Source organism: Zophobas morio, unplaced genomic scaffold, assembly GCF_036711695.1.
Source record: "Zophobas morio isolate AGI-343-1 ecotype UQ-CSIRO unplaced genomic scaffold, CSIRO_AGI_Zmor_V1 ptg000021l, whole genome shotgun sequence".
Taxonomy (NCBI): domain Eukaryota; kingdom Metazoa; phylum Arthropoda; class Insecta; order Coleoptera; family Tenebrionidae; genus Zophobas; species Zophobas morio.
Window position 1 is genome coordinate 24,792,294 of NW_026972126.1, and position 20,925 is coordinate 24,813,218.

The 20,925-nt window shown below is 43.2% G+C and overlaps 4 protein-coding genes across 7 annotated transcripts; 3 read left to right on the plus strand and 1 right to left on the minus strand.

Annotated features, from left to right (window-relative positions):
• The first annotated feature begins 876 nt into the window (after positions 1-876).
• LOC135132867 (uncharacterized) lies at positions 877-1,750 on the plus strand. Of its 4 annotated transcripts, none has more exons than XM_064061082.1 (4): positions 877-1,239; positions 1,288-1,357; positions 1,472-1,519; positions 1,566-1,750. In XM_064061082.1, the coding sequence occupies exons 1-4, from the start codon at positions 970-972 to the stop codon at positions 1,730-1,732; spliced, it is 555 nt and encodes a 184-aa protein (XP_063917152.1). In that variant the 5' UTR covers positions 877-969; the 3' UTR covers positions 1,733-1,750. The 4 variants fall into 4 exon arrangements, with proteins under 4 accessions (XP_063917152.1, XP_063917153.1, XP_063917151.1 ...); XM_064061083.1 differs by having other exon boundaries at positions 877-1,010; positions 1,058-1,357; XM_064061081.1 differs by having other exon boundaries at positions 877-1,010; positions 1,062-1,239; positions 1,288-1,519.
• Positions 1,751-1,867: 117 nt separating this feature from the next.
• On the plus strand, positions 1,868-9,403 carry LOC135132486 (titin-like). The gene is made up of 14 exons (XM_064060604.1): positions 1,868-2,040; positions 2,092-2,273; positions 2,335-2,575; positions 2,626-2,830; positions 2,880-3,019; positions 3,067-3,816; positions 3,869-4,491; positions 4,542-4,758; positions 4,806-4,964; positions 5,013-5,102; positions 5,164-6,593; positions 6,641-6,987; positions 7,039-7,113; positions 7,162-9,403. Exons 1-14 carry the CDS (start codon positions 1,965-1,967, stop codon positions 9,338-9,340), a joined length of 6,714 nt encoding a protein of 2,237 aa, XP_063916674.1. The 5' UTR covers positions 1,868-1,964; the 3' UTR covers positions 9,341-9,403.
• Positions 9,404-18,015: 8,612 nt separating this feature from the next.
• LOC135132576 (BTB/POZ domain-containing protein KCTD5) lies at positions 18,016-19,465 on the plus strand. Its single transcript, XM_064060701.1, has 3 exons — positions 18,016-18,213; positions 18,260-18,517; positions 18,565-19,465. The coding sequence occupies exons 1-3, from the start codon at positions 18,028-18,030 to the stop codon at positions 18,754-18,756; spliced, it is 636 nt and encodes a 211-aa protein (XP_063916771.1). The 5' UTR covers positions 18,016-18,027; the 3' UTR covers positions 18,757-19,465.
• A 15-nt stretch (positions 19,466-19,480) lies between these two features.
• Positions 19,481-20,060, minus strand: LOC135132577 (ragulator complex protein LAMTOR2 homolog). Its single transcript, XM_064060702.1, has 2 exons — positions 19,930-20,060; positions 19,481-19,876 (listed from the first exon to the last, which is right to left on the minus strand). The coding sequence occupies exons 1-2, from the start codon at positions 20,040-20,042 to the stop codon at positions 19,567-19,569; spliced, it is 423 nt and encodes a 140-aa protein (XP_063916772.1). The 5' UTR covers positions 20,043-20,060; the 3' UTR covers positions 19,481-19,566.
• Positions 20,061-20,925: the final 865 nt, after the last annotated feature.

Below are 20,925 nucleotides of genomic sequence, written 5' to 3' on the forward strand. Positions count from 1 at the left end.
TTATGTTTGTTTTTTTTTTATATGTATAGTTTGTTTTCAATAACAGGATAGTTAAACAGTTGTCAGTTTCTTATTGGGAAAAGAAGTATATTAAGAAAAAATGGACAAAATATAAGTCCCCCCCACCCACCCCTTCTCATTTGTGATGAATGCTTTATTCATCGTGAGCTGAAGGGCGAAGTTCAATTGCAAAATTCTCATTTCTCTACAAGAAATTACCATAAGAAATACGTTTTTAGAAGGGTAGAATTTTCTAGAGAAATATTGATGTTACAATTTATTAAACTCCGCCCTTCGGTCAGATTAGGACTGAAAAAGTCATCAGAATTGAGATCGGGGCGGGTGGGGGGTGCTTAAATGTTGTTTTTGTTTTTTTTTTTTAATATATAGACTTTTCTTTCATAAACAGGATAGTTAAACATGTTGTCAGTTTCTTGTTTGTAGTTTCATCTACTGCTATCCAAATATCGTGTAGCCCAACATGTGTTCTAACTCTATTAAACACCTTCAAAAGTACTTGTCATTTAAAGACGATTTGACTTTGGGCATTTTTACAAATGGCACAAAATACTAGACGATAAACAATTTTTAAAACATTTGTACACTTTTGAACTTCACTTTACGAAAACCCAACACGAACCAATTGATGCAGGAAGAGAATTCGAAAAGAAAGTTGTAGGAGGGCTTGGTTATTGAACACATCAAAGCTCTCCCTAGAAAAGCGACAACTTGTGTCTGGGGCTATAAATGGATGTTTTAAGTATTTTAAAACCCTCCTTAGTTATGAAGTTGTGGTATGCGTCTTTTCCAGACAACTATTAGTTACAAACTACCACTGCCTTTATTTCTCCCCACTGCACTCTACATGCACTTACTGTCAACTACACAACATATGACAGTGACATCATTCAAAATTCCCGTTCATACAATGGATTCATTACATTCCATCGACTTCAATTTCTACAGGAAATGCGCCAAACCCTTGGTGCTAGCACTACCATCCTTCCACGGTACGCCCCCTTCACTCCCAACCCTCTCATACCCCCACCCCCTCTAGACAGAACCCTCGCCTGCGCCTGGATCAAGCGCCTCTGCGACGACGCTTCCCTCACCGAAGTCCTCAAAAGCAACTACCTCAAACTCCTCATCTACTTCCTCCAGATGCGCAAGCTCGACGGACCCTTCTCGAAGCACCCCAGCGAATTCCCGACCCTGTCGGACTTCCCCAAAAACCAAAACGTTGTAAAAGTGCCAACTTCAACAGTCGCTATAAATTACGTGTTTTAGCTGTATCAAGCGATCAAGGAGTTGAGGAAAGGGGCGCAACCGTACAGCGCCGACTTTTCCGGAGACCTAAGTACGTACGTTGCCTGTCAAGAAATAGAAAATTTCGGCGTTCATTGCTATTACGCGCTTTCGAACGACCCTCTGACGGGGTGGTCGCGTTTTGACGAGAGTCTTTTGTCGACAGGGAAACGCCGCCTGCCGAAGAGCAAAGAGGCAGGCTCGAGCACGGAAGGTTCGTTGGGGAGATAGAATTTTCGGGAGTAAGGTGTCGGTTGTAGAGAAAGAAAAGGAGGCGAAGACGAGCAAAGAGGAGTCAAGGAAGGTGCAGTTTGCTTTTTCGCCGGTCGGAAGGAGGAAGAAGGGGGGCGATGAGAGGACGTCGCCCAGTTGGGGGTCGAATTTGGTCGAAGCGGCAAGGACCGATAAAGCAACTACTAGTAAATAATAAAAGATGAGCAAGTGAGGTTTTGTTTTCTTGCGAGTTCTCATATGATCAATCAGTCAAAAAGAGTCGTGGATGCGTTGATTTTGCTGTTTTTCGAAATTTCTTAAAAGAAAGGAAGAAATCAAGACAGTTGCAGTCATCTCCAAACATGTCAAAGTTTTTGCAGTTCGAATAAAGTGCTCATTTTAGGGGCAATGGTGTGAAATCCTCCGTATTTTAATCAAAATTCGCAATGGAAAATTTATCAGACTTCGATTTCTACTTGAAATTTACTAAGCCTCTCATTTTGAACTTGCCACAAATCAATGGTAAGCCCCCGAGTTACTTAGGCAAAATCTAGCGAGTTTTTCTTCGTGTAGACAGGGTTTTGGCAGCGACATGGGTGAGAAGGCTAGCAACAGATTCCGCAGCCGACGAAAAGGTCAAACTAGACTATTTAAAGCTGCTTTTGTTCGTTTTACAACGAAAAAGGCTGACTCACCCTTTTACGCAACATCCGAGCTCTTTGGCAACTCTTGAAAAATTCCCCGAAAATCAAACAGTGAGTGTAGAGATTTAGTTTTTACCACTACGCGTAATTCTCATTTTTTTCCCCGAAAAAGCTGGTCGATGTAGCTAAAACCATCCTCGAAAAAGAACACCAAGACAGAGTGGAGAAGGCAGAGAAACGCCTGAGAGGAGACGTGGAAACTTTCCCCCCTTACATTTCGGACTTTTCCGCCGACTTATTGGAATACGTCGCCGTCCAAAACATCGAAGATTTTGGGGTCCATGCTTACTACGCCATCTCCAAAGAGCCCCTCTCCTCTTGGTACAAAGTCGACAAACAACTACTCCCCAAAGGTTACATTCTTACCTCCAACCGCCAACTACCAATAACTTAAAAACCGTAGCCGCCAAAAGCATGCTGGAAGTAAGCCAGCCCCCACCAACCTTCACAGAACCAGCGTCATCCCCAGAACTCGCAGAAAAACCGGCCGAAACTCCACCCGGACAACCCCCCGTGGAAGCGCCCCCAGCCGAAAAACCACCCTCACCGCCACCCGAGGAGCCGCCACCCTCCGAACCCTCAAAAGAAAAAACCCCTTCACCAAAAAAGTAACTATCCGCTACCCCCAAAAACCCCTTTTTCCACATTCACCCCTAGAAGCCCACGCAAGACTCCCCTGGGCTCCACGCCCCCATCCCGTCCCATCGGCAAAATCAGCCCCCCACCCGAAGACCGCGAGCCGCCCACCTGGGGCTCCAACCTACTAGACCCCAAATTCCTCGAAGAGGGAATCGGCGGTACGTCCTTTCTCCCCGTCCACGCCCTTTATCACCCTTCTTTTCAGACAGCGTTTCGTCCATGGAGGGATTCGCTCCTCCCGCCAGCTCCACCGTCGTCATGCCCATGGAAGTCCTGTGGGCGTCGCCTCCTACCGAAGGCGAGGAGTTCGACTTCTTCACCGACGATGTAGATTTGGACGATGTAGATTTGGACACTTCGATGCCGGAATTTCTCATAAGCGAATTGGCGGGAGAGGCGGGAAGTCCTCCGGCCAGCCCAATGCACACGCCTCCAGCTAGCCCCGCCTTCAGTCTGCCGTACTTGACGCCTCGCATCCCCGGCGTCACGCCCCCGCCGCCCGGGAAACCGACTCCGCCTCCGCTCACCAAGCGCGTGAAGAAGGCCCCGCCCAAGACGCGCCAGACGCGCGCTTCAATGCTGCTGCTGCAGAAGAAGAAGGCGGAATTGGCGCCGCCCCCTCCGCCCGCAGAGGACGACAAGAAAAAGAAAAAGAAACCGCGCGCGGTGGTGAAGAAACCGAAAGTGGTTGAGGCGCCTTCGGAGGAGGTGGTGGCGGAGCCGCCCGAAGACAAGAAGAAGAAAGCGCGCGCGGTGGTAAAGAAACCGAAGGTGGAGGAGGCGCCTTCGGAGGAGGAGGTGGAGGCGAAGCCGTCGAAGAAGAAACTGTTGAAGAAACCGAGCAAAGGAAAGGTGAAGAAGGGGGCGAAGGCGAAAACGCCAGCCAAGGCGGAGACGTCGGCGCTCCTCCAGTTCGGCAGCCCCGGCGAACCAGTTAAAGGCTTTGAAGCAGACGGTGGGGTTTGTATTCGAGGAAAATCGAAAGTTTGACGGTTTGGGTGGTTTAGATATGGCCGGATACGTGGAGGAATACAACAAGTTCCTGGCGGATATGGAGGCTCAGTATAGGTGCGACATGGAGCGGTTTCAACGCAAACGTCTGGAAGAAGACCAAAGAGAAGAGGAAGGAGTGGTCGAAGAGGAAAGTCCAAAGCGGCAGCTGTCGCGGCTGGCAAAGAGGTCGCCGCAGTCGATCCCCAAGGACCACGCCGCCGCCGTCGACCTCGACAAGTCCATCCACGTGTCTCCGGAGGCTAGGGCGATTTTCGAGGGGATCATCGAAGGCCCGTCCACTTCGACCGGGATTACGCATCCCTACCCGTCGGTAATGAGGCATCCGATACCCAGGCTCGAGTACGACGACGACGAAGACGAAGACGAAGATGAAGACACGGGCGAAACGGAAGCGGACGAAGAGGTGCCAGAAGTACCGTACGCGACGATGGAAACTTGTCACGATCATGGCCACAAGGATCCCCTCTTCGTGGAAAAGTACAACGAGATGTTGGACACTTCGTTGAAGATGGAGGCGGTCAAGCAGGACAGAGTCGCCGTGGAAGATTTAGGGGATGTCGATGTTGCGAACATCTCCGGCGAGGATTTGGATATGTTGTTGGCGGGACTGCAGCAGGTAGCTAGGAGACTACTCCGAAAGAAATCAAATTTTATGTTTGTGTCTAGGACGCACCCACCGAAACCGAAGAACCAACAGAAGAGGACGAATTCGAGGCGATGGAACAAATGTACGAGGTGGAGCACCCCGCCGAAGTTAGATCACCGGGTGCCAGGTCACCACGGTCTCCAAAGCACTTGGAGGATCTGCAGAGGTACCAGGACGTCCAGGCGAGAGTCGCTGCACAAATGCAGGCGCTCGAAGAGAAGTCGCCGAGTCCAAGACGTGCGTCGGTAAGCGTAAGCGACCTTTGATCAGAGGTGTGTTTGTAGGGTCACCACGGGCGAGACAATCTCCAATAGTAGAAGAGGACGATTTCGAAGAAATGGAACGAGCGTTCGAGGAAGAGGAACGCGCCGCAGGCAGATCACCGGGTGCCAGGGCACAACTGTCCCCAAGGGAGTTGCAGGCCATGCAGGCGTCCCCGAAAGGTGCGTCAGTAATTGTAAGCGAGCTTTGATCGCAGGGTGTGTTTGCAGTGAGTCCGGGAAGACGGTCTCCACTAGAGCAGATCTCCGAAGAAGACGAATGGACAGAAGGCCTCGAATACTTCAAGCAGGCCGATAAAAGTACTATCGTCCTCCCCAATCCTTCCTTATCTTTATTTCCTCCCTCGCCTTTCTTTCGTAGGAGACGCCGAAGAAATCGCCGAGGAGCTGCTGCCTGAAGGTTTCATGGAGCAAGGACTGAGCCCGGAGAAAGATACGACGATAAAGGATATGGCGGTCATATACCGAGATTACTTCGAAAGCGCGCCGGCCTTCAAAAACGTCCCCGTGACGTCGCCCAAGCCCAGCGTCCAGCCGAAGAGGCCCTCGAAAAAGAGAGGACCCATCGAAGGCCTCATCAACGTTCCAGATTTGCCGTTCGCGAACATTCAGCGGTTGAAGCAGGGGCTGCCGTCGAGGGTACAGGTGGATCCGGAACGCTTGAAAGTCCAATACCCGGAGTCCCCGCCGCACCTAGAGCACGAAATACAAATCCCCACTTCTCCGTCACAAGTCATCGACAAGTTACCCCCGGAGGCGTTCAAACTGGACTACCAATCCCCCCCGATGGAATTCCACCCTCTGAAGACACCCACGCAACTAGAGACCTCCTGGATTTCCCCTCCTCGCTCGACGTGGTACTCCGACCTTGACGACCTCCACCGTAAGCTCCACGGCACGCCTCCGCGGACACCTACGATTTTCGACCTTCCGGCCGACAAAATGGAGTACGAGTCTCCCCCGAGGCATCTCGAGCCTCCGGTGAGCCCGGAATTGTCACCTCCCATCGACCCCGTCGCGCTCCGGAAGAAGATAAGATACAACGCTCCGTTTCCTAGACCTCGGCGTCGCCGAGTGTACTCACACGGCAGTGCTCTGGCCCGTCGAGAACACATCATAGAACTGCCAGAGCCGCCGGCGCTCTCGATCGAAGACCAGATCATGCAAGACGAACTCGCCCAGTTCGAGCGGATCACGGAGAGGAGGCCGATACAGGTGCCGTGGGGACGCAGGAAGAGAGTGCTGCCGAGAAAGTCGGCTCCGCCGGATTTGGCAGCCATCGAAGAACGGTACGAATCGCCCAAGAAGGTCGTCCCCGACGTGTTCGATCTCCCTCCTATGGAAGATGAGATCTGGGGAGAGCCACTACCGGAGGACTTCGCACCAACCGTGAGCCCTCCACCTGCGATAGACGTGGAAGAGCTGCGTCAGGAGATGGCAGAGCGAGCAGTACTGCCGAGGCGCACAATCCGAACCAGAGGAGAACCCCCGCGGTTGGGGCCCGTCTCCGAAATACTGGAAGCGCTCGGCGAGGAAGAGCACGAGCAGATCGGGAGAATCATGGGAGCGTCGAGGCAGTTACCGCCGAGAGAGAGGACCAGGATCGCTCGGAGGCCCGGGTTACCGGTGATCGGGTCGCCCGTCCAGTATACGCCGTCGCCTACGGCGAGATTTCCGGTGCCAGAAGTGACCCCAGGAGGCCGGAGAGGCCCTCTGAGGCGAGTCCTGCGCAAAAATTTGAAAAAGAGAAAGCTATTCTCACCCCCCGAAGATGGTGCTCCGGAAACCGAGGTGAGAAAGAAGGGTATTATTTCGGGGCCACTAACTAGAGTGTTTAGGTCGAAGTAACGGACGTCCAGGCGAGGGTGGTGGAAGACGACCCCAGACGCGACCTCAGCACTCCGGGAAAACCGCCGGTGGTTTATATCGAAGGGATGTCGCCGGAGATGCTCAAGAGGATGAGAAAGGTATTTGACCTGGAGGAATCGCCGCCCAGAGGAGCGACGAAAACGCCCGAAAACCCCCCAAAAACCCTCGACGAGATAATGTTTCCGGAAGTCGAGGATCTGGACGATTTCGAACCAGTCTCGCCGATGAGCGAGTGGGAAACGTTGCAGGACATGAAGAGCGACGTCAGAAGCTACTGGCCCATAGACTCACCGCCTCCTAAAGCTTGGGCCGTCAGGTACGCAAAGTCCCGACGTTACTTTGGTCTTCGATAACTAGGTGTTTTCAGGCCTAAACGCACCAAACGACACCCGTTGAAGCAGCTGGAAGGCGTCGCCAAGCCCACTATTCGCTACAGCCACAAGTACGATCCTCGTCTCTATCTAGCCTTTCCCTAACGTTCTGTTTCCAGGGCGGCTCTGCAGAAGTATCCCTGGATGCAGATGGAGCAGATCCAAGAAGGACCCGAAGAGCGCGCCGCCGAGATTCACGACATCCTCGAAGCGGAAGTGGAAGCCCAAATGGCCGCCGAGGCCGAAAGGGAGGCGGCGATTCGAGGAACCCTGATGGACCAGCCCGTCCCCGAGGGTCTCCCGTCTCCCGTTCGGCCGCAATATCAGGTGCCTTGGTACACCTCGCCTCCGGAGTTGAAGCTCCAACCCATCACGCGCCGTCCCGACTACGATCTGGCGCGGAGGACGTCGTTGATGTACGGGCGGCCCCCGGCGTCGTCCGCCCCCGGCGAAATGGCCGCATTTCTGCGAATGGGGCGGGAGGGCGGCAACCTCCTGGAAGCCGAGGCGGCGCCGTTGGACGAATTTGCCGAACCCAACATGACGGTGGTCCCGGCGAGCCCGCAAGCCGTCGCTGCGCTGCGGACGCCGCCTCGGAGGAGGACCGCGCCGAAGATGCAGACCATGGAAGAGTTGTACAAGCAGCTCCAGGCCATGCCGCCGTCGCCGGAGATGGTGAGGATAATGGAACAACAGCGGATCGCCGACGAGGAGGCGGCCAAGGCGGCGGCGGCGGAAGCCAACAGGCGCGCCGCCCTCGAATTTGAGTACAAGCAGAAGACGACAGGCCGGAAAGGCGCCAAGGTCGGGAAAGGGGTGCGAGGGAAAGCGGCGCCGCCCGCCAAAGGAAAGGCGCCGGCGAAGCCGCCGCCGAAAGGAAAGGGACCAGCGAAGGAGCCGCCGAAGCCGGCGGCCAAGAGGCCGTCGAAGACGAAGGTGCAAGGGAAGGCTCTGGCCAGGGCGGGCGTCAAGTCCGACAGGTCGATACCGTCCTCGGAGAAGTCCGCCACATCGGACAAGTCCTCGCGGTCCGCCAGATCCGTGAAATCGGACAAGTCTGACACGTCGGTCAAGTCCAAGGGCTCGGAAACAGAAGTAGCCAAACCGAAGAAGAAGAAAAAGAAGTACGATGTGCCGTCGAAGCTCGACACGGGATTGAGGAAACAAGAGGCGGCGCCGGCGGCGCCAGCGGACAAGTCCGTCAAGTCGGCAAGGCCGGCGTCCGCCAAAGTCGTGAAACCGGTGAGGTCGACCTCCGACAGATCCGTGAGATCGGCCAAGTCGGACACGTCGGTCAAGTCCAAGGGCTCAGAAACAGAAGTAGCCAAACCGAAGAAGAAAAAGAAAAAGTACGACGTGCCGTCGAAGCTCGACACGGGCCGGAAGAAGAAGGAACCGAAGAAAGAGAAAGTAGCGGAGATCGAGTACGACCAGGCGGCTTTGCAGGACCTGGGGCTAACACCAGACGATTTAGTGGAGATGAACATCTGCGACGAGCCTGGTCCACCAGAAGGTCGGGTACCCCAATACTCGGAAGTCGAAGAGCAGATGGATGAGAGCGAAGAACCGAGCATGTCAGAGCGCCAATTCATGGATTACGGCATGGAAGAAGCCCTACCGGAACTGCCAGACTTCTCGCAGCTGAAGACCGAACTGACGGCCCACAGATGGTACGACCCGTTCAGCAGAAGAAAGAGGAAGACGGTTAAAGTAAAGGGGCGGAGAGTCCAGTTGCGGTCGCAACGGCCCCGGGTCGAAACCGTCATAGAAGAACAGATGATTGACAAAGAGAACCAAAGGGCTCACGCGCACGCGGCGGCCGAATTCCGCGCGATCTACGGCCCAGAGTTCGAAGGGGCGGTGCCGTCGCCGCCGCCGATAAGACGCCGGACGCCGTCGCCGCCGAGGGCTCCGTCGCCCCCCCCGATGAGGACTCCGTCGCCCCCGATGAGGACTCCGTCGCCTCCGATGAGAGGTGCGTCGCCCCCGATGTCGCCGCGCACTATGACCGTGCAGGCGCAGGTCCACGAGGACGAGGGCGGGTTCCTGGAGGAAGAGGCGCCCCCGTGGGGGTCGCCTACTATGAGCGTCTTCGAGGCGGTGAGTCTCGATGGCGCTCTGAGCCCGGAGGAGCGGACGGCCATTATGGAGGCGGAAGAGGTGACGACTCCGCCGAGACGCAGTCCGGGGCCGTACGACTACTCTTGGGGCGGGCAGAGCCCGATCCCTCCGCACGAAGCAGGGTTCAAGTGGTTGTCGTCGTCGATAAGAGGGAGCAGGTTGCCTTGGGAAGATTAGTGCAGATCCACTAATAAAAAATGTATTGTTGAGGGTGGATAATAAAATGTTTTGGGGCGTGGACTGAGTTTTTGTGATCGAGTGGGCGTGGCGACGTCACGACGTTTTTCGCACGTCACGAAATTTCCAGTGGTGAGTGCAACGGAGTCCCGATGACTAACTATGGGTGGGGCTACTACGACGACCAATGGGCGGGGAAAACGATTGGAGGTAAGACGGCGTCTGGGGCGGAGCAGAGCGAAGCGGCTCGTCGCTACGCGGCGCTGATGGGGGGGCTTTCGGGCCTTCAAGACACGCTCGAAGAACTCCAGGATTCCGCGGACTCGGACGACGCCAGCTACAAGAAAATTTTCAAGCCCCGGTACTACACGTACGAGATGAGGTCGAGGAAGCCCTACTACGAGACGAAGCCGACAAGACCGGCCAGCAGCCAACGAAGCCCCTATCACGACAACCCCCAGAGCGTGCGCACCGGATATGAGGCTTTCCGCGCTCGGTACGGCAAAGACTTTCCGGTGCCCCCTTCACGCACCGCGAGACCGAACACAGCCCCTTCGAAAGAAGAACAAGGAATTGAGAAGCAGCCAGAAGTTAAACTCGTGCGTGAAAGAAGTGTCAAGTTTAGGTCCACCGACGACGTGGATCCTGAGCAAGAAATGGACCCCGAGTCCGCGGATCTGGTGAGGGTTAGGTTGCTTTCGGTGTCTCCAGAACCGGATTTGCCGACAGGTAAGCTGTCGATACTTCAAGCGGAGGACCCAGAGGTCATCGAGAAAAAGTCCCGGAAGAAGCCCAAAGACAAGGGGACTTCGTGGCTGTTGTATTCGGAGTACCCCCAGGTCAGCGAAAAGAAGCCCTGGAAGAAGGAGAAGGATGAAGGGTCGGACAGGGGGACTTCATGGCTGTTGTATTAGTATATTCATAGCTCAATAAATATTTGCACAAAATTTTTTTTTGGCATGAAAATCGATTTAAGTACAATTACACTGGGCAAAAGTCATTATGTGCCGGAAGTGTAAATAATCAAATCTTACTAATTTACGTATTCTCAATACAAAATTGATAATAGAAAGTCTCCTTTGGTTATAGTTTTCCAATAACATACACACATATTTTCACAAAATGTATAATTGCTACGGTCTTTTTAATAAATCCAGTTACCATAGTAAACAAATAACTGACATCAACTGTCAAAGAAACTTTCTAGAAAAGTTGCCATTCCTATAAAACAAATTAGTTTTAAATTTTGTGTTAGTTCAAAAGTGTATATAGGGCATTTTTGTATAAAAAAAATGCCGCGAAATTGTAAAAATAGTAGTGACAGTTTTTGCCACATTTGCGGTGAAGGCATATTTCTAGGTCCTCAAATTAGAGAACTCATCAAAGATAAAGATTTTGTGAACATCATTACTGGCAACGAAAAAACTGCATGGACTGCCTTTAAAGAAGTTGCAACGAATTTTCTTGGAAACCACCGAGCCGAGAATTATAAAGACATAGTGCAAAATTTGTTAACTGCAAATAAAAATCTAGGTTGCAATATGTCTTTAAAAGTTCACTTTCTACATTCGCACCTAGACAATTAAAGAGCAGGATGTGAAGTGTAAGCGCCAAAGTCGAAAAAGAAAAATTACATAAATGTTAAAAAACGTTCAATTTTTATATACTTATATTAGGCAATTTTTGAATAATTCCAATTTTTCCATACCCTCCCGTAAGCTTTCTTTGAGAATGTTTCCAGCACACTTTGAAAATTACCTAAAGACAATTTTTTGTAAATTTTGACCTGAAGAAAATATTTTCGCGTTCATTTCTTTAAAAATCCAACTATTTTTCCAGAATCGATGAAATGAAAAACTACAATTTTCGAGATTTAAAAAAAAATAATTTTCGAACCGAATTTTGTCGAATTTTTCGAAAACCTTGGTCCGGGACCATCGACAAGTTACGTATTTTGAATCAGCTCGTCAAGGAATTTTTTGGAAATTAATAGTAAATTTATGAAAAATGTCAATTTCTCCATACCCTCTACGAAATTTTTGGCAGTTTTTGGAACACACTTTAAAAATTACCCAAGAATCCCAAGATATTTTCTTGTAGATTTCGACTTCATTGCTTCAAGCTTGCAAGAATTTTCCAAAATTGATGAAATGGAAAATGACGATTTTCGAGATATTAAAAAAAATCCTTTTCACACTGAATTTTATGGAATTTTTCGAAAATCTTTATTCAGGAACATCAAGTTATATTTTTCGAATCAGACAGTCGAAATGTATTTCGGAGAATTTTGTTGAGGATTTTTTTTGTAATTTTTGAAAAATCTCAATTTTTCTATACCATTCCGTATAAATTTTTCACCATTTTTCAAGCACACTTCGAAAATTAGTGAAAGACATTTTCTTGTAGATTGCGATTTGTAGAAATTATTTTGGGCTTCCTTTCCTCAAAATTTCAACAATTTTTCCAGAATAGATGAAGAGAAAAACTACAATTTTGGGAATTTTTAAAAAAAATCATTTTCGAACCGAATTTTGTCGAATTTTTCGAAAATCTTGGTCCGGGACCATCGACAAGTTATGTATTTTGAATCAGCTCGTCAAGGAATTTTTTGGAAATTAATAGTAAATTTATGAAAAATGTCAATTTCTCCATACCCTCCTGTACGAAATTTTTGGCAGTTTTTGGAACACACTTTAAAAATTACCCAAGATATTTTCTTGTAGATTTCGACTTCATTCCTTCAAGCTTGCAAGAATTTTCCAAAATTGATGAAATGGAAAATGACAATTTTCGAGATATTAAAAAAATCCTTTTCACACTGAATTTTACGGAATTTTTCGAAAATCTTGATTCAGGAACATCAAGTTATATTTTTTGAATCAGACAGTCGAAATGTATTTCGGAGAATTTTTTGAGGATTTTTTTTTTGTAATTTTTGAAAAATTTCAATTTTTCTATAGCATCCCGTATAAATTTTTCACCATTTTTCAAGCACACTTCGAAAATTAGTGAAAGACATTTTCTTGTAGATTGCGATTTGTAGAAATTATTTTGGGCTTCATTTCCTCAAAATTTCAACAATTTTTCCAGAATAGATGAAGAGAAAAACTACAATTTTGGGAATATTTAAAAAAAATCATTTTCGAACCGAATTTTGTCGAATTTTTCGAAAATCTTGGTCCGGGACCATCGACAAGTTACGAATTTTGAATCAGCTCGTCAAGGAATTTTTTGGAAATTAATAGTGAATTTATGAAAAATGTCAATTTCTCCATACCCTCCTGTACGAAATTTTTGGCAGTTTTTGGAACACACTTTAAAAATTACCCAAGAATCCCAAGATATTTTCTTGTAGATTTCGACTTCATTCCTTCAAGCTTGCAAGAATTTTCCAAAATTGATGAAATGGAAAATGACAATTTTCGAGATATTAAAAAAAATCCTTTTCACACTGAATTTTACGGAATTTTTCGAAAATCTTGATTCAGGAACATCAAGTTATATTTTTCGAATCAGACAGTCGAAATGTATTTCGGAGAATTTTTTGAGGATTTTTTTTTGTAATTTTTGAAAAATGTCAATTTTTCTATACCATTCCGTATAAATTTTTCACCATTTTTCAAGCACACTTCGAAAATTAGTGAAAGACATTTTCTTGTAGATTGCGATTTGTAGAAATTATTTTGGGCTTCATTTCCTCAAAATTTCAACAATTTTTCCAGAATAGATGAAGAGAAAAACTACAATTTTGGAAATATTAAAAAAAAATCATTTTCGAACCGAATTTTGTCGAATTTTTCGAAAATCTTGGTCCGGGACCATCGACAAGTTATGTATTTTGAATCAGCTCGTCAAGGAATTTTTTGGAAATTAATAGTAAATTTATGAAAAATGTCAATTTCTCCATACCCTCCTGTACGAAATTTTTGGCAGTTTTTGGAACACACTTTAAAAATTACCCAAGAATCCCAAGATATTTTCTTGTAGATTTCGACTTCATTCCTTCAAGCTTTCAAGAATTTTCCAAAATTGATGAAATGGAAAATGACAATTTTCGAGAAATTAAAAAAAATCCTTTTCACACTGAATTTTACGGAATTTTTCGAAAATCTTGATTCAGGAACAACAAGTTATATTTTTCGAATCAGACAGTCGAAATGTATTTCGGAGAATTTTTCGAGGATTTTTTTTTGCAATTTTTGAAAAATCTCAATTTTTCTATACCATTCCGTATAAATTTTTCCCCATTTTTCAAGCACACTTCGAAAATTAGTGAAAGACATTTTCTTGTAGATTGCGATTTGTAGAAATTATTTTGGGCTTCCTTTCCTCAAAATTTCAACAATTTTTCCAGAATAGATGAAGAGAAAAACTACAATTTTGGGAATATTTAAAAAAAATCATTTTCGAACCGAATTTTGTCGAATTTTTCGAAAATCTTGGTCCGGGACCATCGACAAGTTATGTATTTTGAATCAGCTCGTCAAGGAATTTTTTGGAAATTAATAGTAAATTTATGAAAAATGTCAATTTCTCCATACCCTCCTGTACGAAATTTTTGGCAGTTTTTGGAACACACTTTAAAAATTACCCAAGAATCCCAAGATATTTTCTTGTAGATTTCGACTTCATTCCTTCAAGCTTGCAAGAATTTTCCAAAATTGATGAAATGGAAAATGACAATTTTCGAGATATTAAAAAAAAATCCTTTTCACACTGAATTTTACGGAATTTTTCGAAAATCTTGATTCAGGAACAACAAGTTATATTTTTCGAATCAGACAGTCGAAATGTATTTCCGAGAATTTTTTGAGGATTTTTTTTTTGTAATTTTTGAAAAATTTCAATTTTTTTATAGCATCTCGTATAAATTTTTCACCATTTTCAAGCACACTTCGAAAATTAGTGAAAGACATTTTCTTGTAGATTGCTATTTGTAGAAATTATTTTGGGCTTCATTTCCTCAAAATTTCAACAATTTTTCCAGAATAGATGAAGAGAAAAACTACAATTTTGGGAATATTTAAAAAAAATCATTTTCGAACCGAATTTTGTCGAATTTTTCGAAAATCTTGGTCCGGGACCATCGACAAGTTATGTATTTTGAATCAGCTCGTCAAGGAATTTTTTGGAAATTAATAGTAAATTTATGAAAAATGTCAATTTCTCCATACCCTCCTGTACGAAATTTTTGGCAGTTTTTGGAACACACTTTAAAAATGACCCAAGAATCGCAAGATATTTTCTTGTAGATTTCGACTTCATTGCTTCAAGCTTTCAAGAATTTTCCAAAATTGATGAAATGGAAAATGACAATTTTCGAGATATTAAAAAAAATCCTTTTCACACTGAATTTTACGGAATTTTTCGAAAATCTTGATTCAGGAACATCAAGTTATATTTTTCGAATCAGACAGTCGAAATGTATTTCGGAGAATTTTTTGAGGATTTTTTTTTGGAATTTTTGAAAAATCTCAATTTTTCTATACCATTCCGTATAAATTTTTCACCATTTTCAAGCACACTTCGAAAATTAGTGAAAGACATTTTCTTGTAGATTGCTATTTGTAGAAATTATTTTGGGCTTCATTTCCTCAAAATTTCAACAATTTTTCCAGAATAGATGAAGAGAAAAACTACAATTTTGGAAGTATTTAAAAAAAATCATTTTCGAACCGAATTTTGTCGAATTTTTCGAAAATCTTGGTCCGGGACCATCGACAAGTTATGTATTTTGAATCAGCTCGTCAAAGAATTTTTTGGGGATTATTAGTAAATATTTGAAAAATGTCCATTTTTCCATATCCTCCCGTATGAAATTTTTGGCCATTTTTGGAACACACTTTAAAAATTACCCAAAACATTTTCTTGTAGATTTCGACTTCATTGCTTCAAAACTGTCAAGAGTTTTCCAAAATTTATGAAAGGAAAAATGACAATTTTCGAGATATTAAGAAAAACATTCTTTTCGCACTGAATTTTACGGAATTTTTTAAAAATCTTGATCTGTGACCATCAACAAGTTATATTTTTGGAATCAGATAGTGGAAATATACTTGGGAGAATTTTTTGAGGATTTTTTTTGTAATTTTTGAAAAATCTCAATTTTTCTATACCATTCCGTATAAATTTTTCACCATTTTCAAGCACACTTCGAAAATTAGTGAAAGACATTTTCTTGTAGATTGCGATTTGTAGAAATTATTTTGGGTTTCCTTTCCTCAAAATTTCAACAATTTTTCCAGAATAGATGAAGAGAAAAACTACAATTTTGGGAATATTAAAAAAAAATCATTTTCGAATCGAATTTTGTCGAATTTTTCGAAAATCTTGGTCCGGGACCATCGACAAGTTATGTATTTTGAATCAGCTCGTCAAGGAATTTTTTGGAAATTGATAGTAAATTTATGAAAAATGTCAATTTCTCCATACCCTCCTGTACGAAATTTTTGGCAGTTTTTGGAACACACTTTAAAAATTACCCAAGAATCCCAAGATATTTTCTTGTAGATTTCGACTTCATTCCTTCAAGCTTGCAAGAATTTTCCAAAATTGATGAAATGGAAAATGACAATTTTCGAGATATTAAAAAAAAATCCTTTTCACACTGAATTTTACGGAATTTTTCGAAAATCTTGATTCAGGAACATCAAGTTATATCTTTCGAATCAGACAGTCGAAATGTATTTCGGAGAATTTTTTGAGGATTTTTTTTGTAATTTTTGAAAAATCTCAATTTTTCTATGCCATTCCGTATAAATTTTTCACCATTTTCAAGCACACTTCGAAAATTAGTGAAAGACATTTTCTTGTAGATTGCGATTTGTAGAAATTATTTTGGGCTTCATTTCCTCAAAATTTCAACAATTTTTCCAGAATAGATGAGGAGAAAAACTACAATTTTGGAAATATTAAAAAAAAATTATTTTCGAACCGAATTTTGTCGAATTTTTCGAAAACCTTGGTCCGGGACCATCGACAAGTTACGTATTTTGAATCAGCTCGTCAAGGAATTTTTCGGAAATTAATAGTAAATTTATGAAAAATGTCAATTTCTCCATACCCTCCTGTACGAAATTTTTGGCAGTTTTTGGAACACACTTTAAAAATTACCCAAGAATCCCAAGATATTTTCTTGTAGATTTCGACTTCATTGCTTCAAGCTTTCAAGAATTTTCCAAAATTGATGAAATGGAAAATGACAATTTTCGAGATATTAAAAAAAATCCTTTTCACACTGAATTTTACGGAATTTTTCGAAAATCTTGATTCAGAAACAACAAGTTATATTTTTCGAATCAGACAGTCGAAATGTATTTCGGAGAATTTTTTGAGGATTTTTTTTGTAATTTTTGAAAAATCTCAATTTTTCTATAGCATCCCGTATAAATCTTTCACCATTTTTCAAGCACACTTCGAAAATTAGTGAAAGACATTTTCTTGTAGATTGCGATTTGTAGAAATTATTTTGGGCTTCATTTCCTCAAAATTTCAACAATTTTTCCAGAATAGATGAAGAGAAAAACTACAATTTTGAAAATATTTAAAAAAAAATCATTTTCGAACGGAATTTTGTCTAATTTTTCGAAAATCTTGGTCCGGGACCATCGACAAGTTGTGCATTTTGAATCAGCTCGTCAAAGAATTTTTTGGGGATTATTAGTAAATATTTGAAAAATGTCCGTTTTTCCATATCCTCCCGTATGAAATTTTTGGCCATTTTTGGAACACACTTTAAAAATTACCCAAAACATTTTCTTGTAGATTTCGACTTCATTGCTTCAGAACTGTCAAGAGTTTTCCAAAATTTATGAAAGGAAAAATGACAATTTTCGAGATATTAAGAAAAACATTCTTTTCACACTGAATTTTACGGAATTTTTTAAAAATCTTGATCTGTGACCATCAACAAGTTATATTTTTGGAATCAGATAGTGGAAATATACTTGGGAGAATTTTTTGAGGATTTTTTTTTGTAATTTTTGAAAAATTTCAATTTTTCTATAGCATCCCGTATAAATTTTTCACCATTTTCAAGCACACTTCGAAAATTAGTGAAAGACATTTTCTTGTAGATTGCGATTTGTAGAAATTATTTTGGGCTTCATTTCCTCAAAATTTCAACAATTTTTCCAGAATAGATGAAGAGAAAAACTACAATTTTGGAAATATTAAAAAAAAATCATTTTCGAACCGAATTTTGTCGAATTTTTCGAAAATCTTGATCCGTGACCATCAACAAGTTATATTTTTCGAATCAAATAATCCAAATATATTTTGATGATTTTGTTTTGTAATTTTTGAAAAATCTCATTTTTTGTTTTCTAGAAATTATTTTCGACTCCATTTCTTCAAAAATTCCACTGTTTTTCCCAGAGTCTATAAAATAAACATTTTTATTTTTCAAAAACTATTACCAATTGTGCATTTTTATTACTATAGACGTGTTTAGCAACCCCATATTAAGTAAAAATGATTGCAATTATGCATGGCACAATTTTTTTTTTAATATTGTTGCCCAGTGTTATTATTAAATTGTCGTTGCAGAAATTCGTAAAATAGCAAAAATCCACTTTTTCGAGTTTTGTCGATTCGAATAACCTCCATGTTCCCCCTCCTCTTCGCTCCAGTGACACCCCGCGCTGTCGTTCCGTCATCTGTCATTCATCTGTCACCCGAAAGTAAACATGGCGGAGCATGGTGTGAACTCCGTGGACAATAAACAATCTTTTTTCAAAAACGGAAATAAGCAATGGGTCAAATTAAACGTAGGCGGAACGTATTTCCTAACGACAAAGACAACCCTAGCCAGAGACCCGAATTCCTTTTTATTCAGACTAGTCCAAGAAGACAGCGATCTAATTTCAGATAAGGTGAGTGGAAGGTGGTCAGCGGACGTCCCTAAACCCGTTGTTGCAGGACGACACGGGGGCTTATCTCATAGACCGCGACCCCAACTACTTCTCCCCCGTTCTGAACTACCTCAGACACGGCAAACTAGTGATAAACAAAGGTCTGGCCGAGGAGGGAATCCTCGAGGAGGCTGAATTCTACAACGTTGCCGAACTCATCACTTTAGTCAAAGAGAGGATATGTCACCGGGACAACCGGCCAAGCAAGGATAGCAAAAAGCACGTGTACCGGGTGCTGCAGTGCCACGAAGACGAGCTCACACAGGTAAAGAAACGTCCGCGCGAGACCAGCGTCACGATTGAGTTTTACAGATGGTGTCGACTATGTCGGATGGCTGGAAGTTCGAGCAGTTGGTGAACATCGGGTCGCAGTATAATTATGGCGCCGACGAGCACGCGGAGTTTTTGTGCGTGGTGAGCCGCGAGTATGGGGCTCCGGAAGGGATCGAGGTGGAGCACAGCGACCGCGCCAAAGTGCTGCAGCAGAAGGGCTCCCGGATGTAAAGCTAGTTAAATGGACTGAAACAATCGGGTGTGAGACTTTTTTAGAATTTTCGTGTCGACGCTGCCGCTACTGAAGATCTTGCTTCTAAATTAGAGTTTAGTTTGTCTGGGGAGGTGGAATGAATTAGTTTGGGTTTTATCCTGCGTGTCGTAATTGTTTGTATTTAATCATCCTCGAGCCTGTGTCAGCCACGATATTCGTTCATTCCACTTGTTTTAGGACTAGGTAGCGAGTCGTGTGGTATACGTCCGGTTTTATTCTAGACGCATTGTTTAGGATTGGAGGTGCCTTTACAATCAATTCGCATCCAACATGATATTAGTTTTATAAAGGCAGAATGCGTCAGAGGTGGATATTAAGCTTCTTTCATGTAGAAACGTAACTGGTTTCGACTTACTCTACAATACGTCATGTTTCTATGTGTAAGACACGGTTATTATAGTATATTTTGTGTAGTTTTTCTATTTAAGGTATGTCATATTTATCAAACGCACAAAATGTACTGTAAGGAGCGTTTTTATAACTTTGCTTGGAATTTCGTTACATGACAACTTCAACCACTCCGTTTTTAAGCAATACTTACTTTTTGGGTGTTTGAGCCACTAACAATCGGATTCCTTAGTTGGCCGTATTTTACGTATAAATCAAACTACTTCAAAAGTTATTCCTTGATTTTAAACTTAAACGTCTGTATAATAGATTTCCTATTTTGTACGGAATGTCTTTAGACTAATGTTTTGTATATTAAACGTTTGTTTATATCAATAAATTGTGCAATCAAAAAAAAATTTAATCCTATTAGTTACAAACTACGACGTGGCCACCTGCTTCAACGGATTCTCTAAATAAAGCGCCAACGCGTTGGCCTTCTCCTTCAACATCCCGAACCCCACGTTATTCTTGGCGTAGAGACAAAGCAGCAAGTTCGCGACCTGCGTAATCGCAATCCTGCCGTCCGTACACTCCATGAGAACCATCTGGGGGTGATCTTCCCGGAACGCGTTACGACCGTTCTTCTCGTAGGCGCTCCAGATGTTACTGGCTATGGCGGCCGTCACGCGCGCGTCCCTGTCCCCGTAGCCGCTGTACGCCAAAAGTGCCCCCTCTTGATTCAATAACCTAAAAAATTCGACAGTTACAAAAGTGAACGAGGACGCCCGCAAAGACACTACAAGGTGTTTTCGACGCCCCCCGTGTTCGCCTGGCTCAAAACTTGCGTCAAAGCCTTCGGTTTCAACATTTTTCGACTTGTTTGATGAAATGTCAAAATATTATCAGAGAACATAGAGAAGCGTCATAGTTTAAATTAAATGACGGTTGAGGACTCCTCGACTTACGTTGGCAACAGTGTTTGTTTCTACTAGGAATAAAATTAACTACAATAGAAAAAATGTCATAATATTTTTAACGACGCGTTTTACTTTCGACAAATTGACACTAGATTTACCAGAATATTACGAATTACAGTTCGTCGTCTGAGAACTTGTTTGATCTACAGACCAGAGCGCACTCAAGCCAATGTCGACTCTAAGCGTTCGGAAACGATTTGATTCATAAGCCATGATCCGTGATCTGTTACACATTCTAACCGAAACTCAGTTTGTCGAAATTTTAGTTTGGGGACTTTTCAGTTTACTCCTATTTACTATTCAATTTTTGGATTTTACAATTTCTCAATTTTTAAATTTCTTGGTTTTCAGTTTTTTTCTTCAATTTTACGATTTTTAAATATTTCGATTTTTCAATTTTTGACTTTTATAAACTCTTTATTTGTCGATTTTTCAATGAATTGATTTTTCAGGTTTTTTGGTTTTTCAATTTTTCTATTTTTTCAGGTTTAGATTTTTCAACTTCATTTTTTTGATTTTTCGATTTCTCAATTTTTTAATTTTGAGATTTTTCAGTTTTTCGATTCGTCAGTTTTGGGATTTTTCAATATTTCTGTTCTTCGACTTTTCCATTTTTGACTTCTGGATTTTTCGAGTTGTCGCCTTTTTACTTTTTCGATTTTTAAATTTTAGATTTCTCAGTTTTTTTATTTTAATTTTTCGATTTCTCGATTTTTCATTTCAGCTCTTCCATATTTCAATATTTCTTAATCTTTCGATTTTTCGATTTTTAAATTTTAAATTGTTCAGTTTTTGATATTTTAATTTTTAAATACTTAA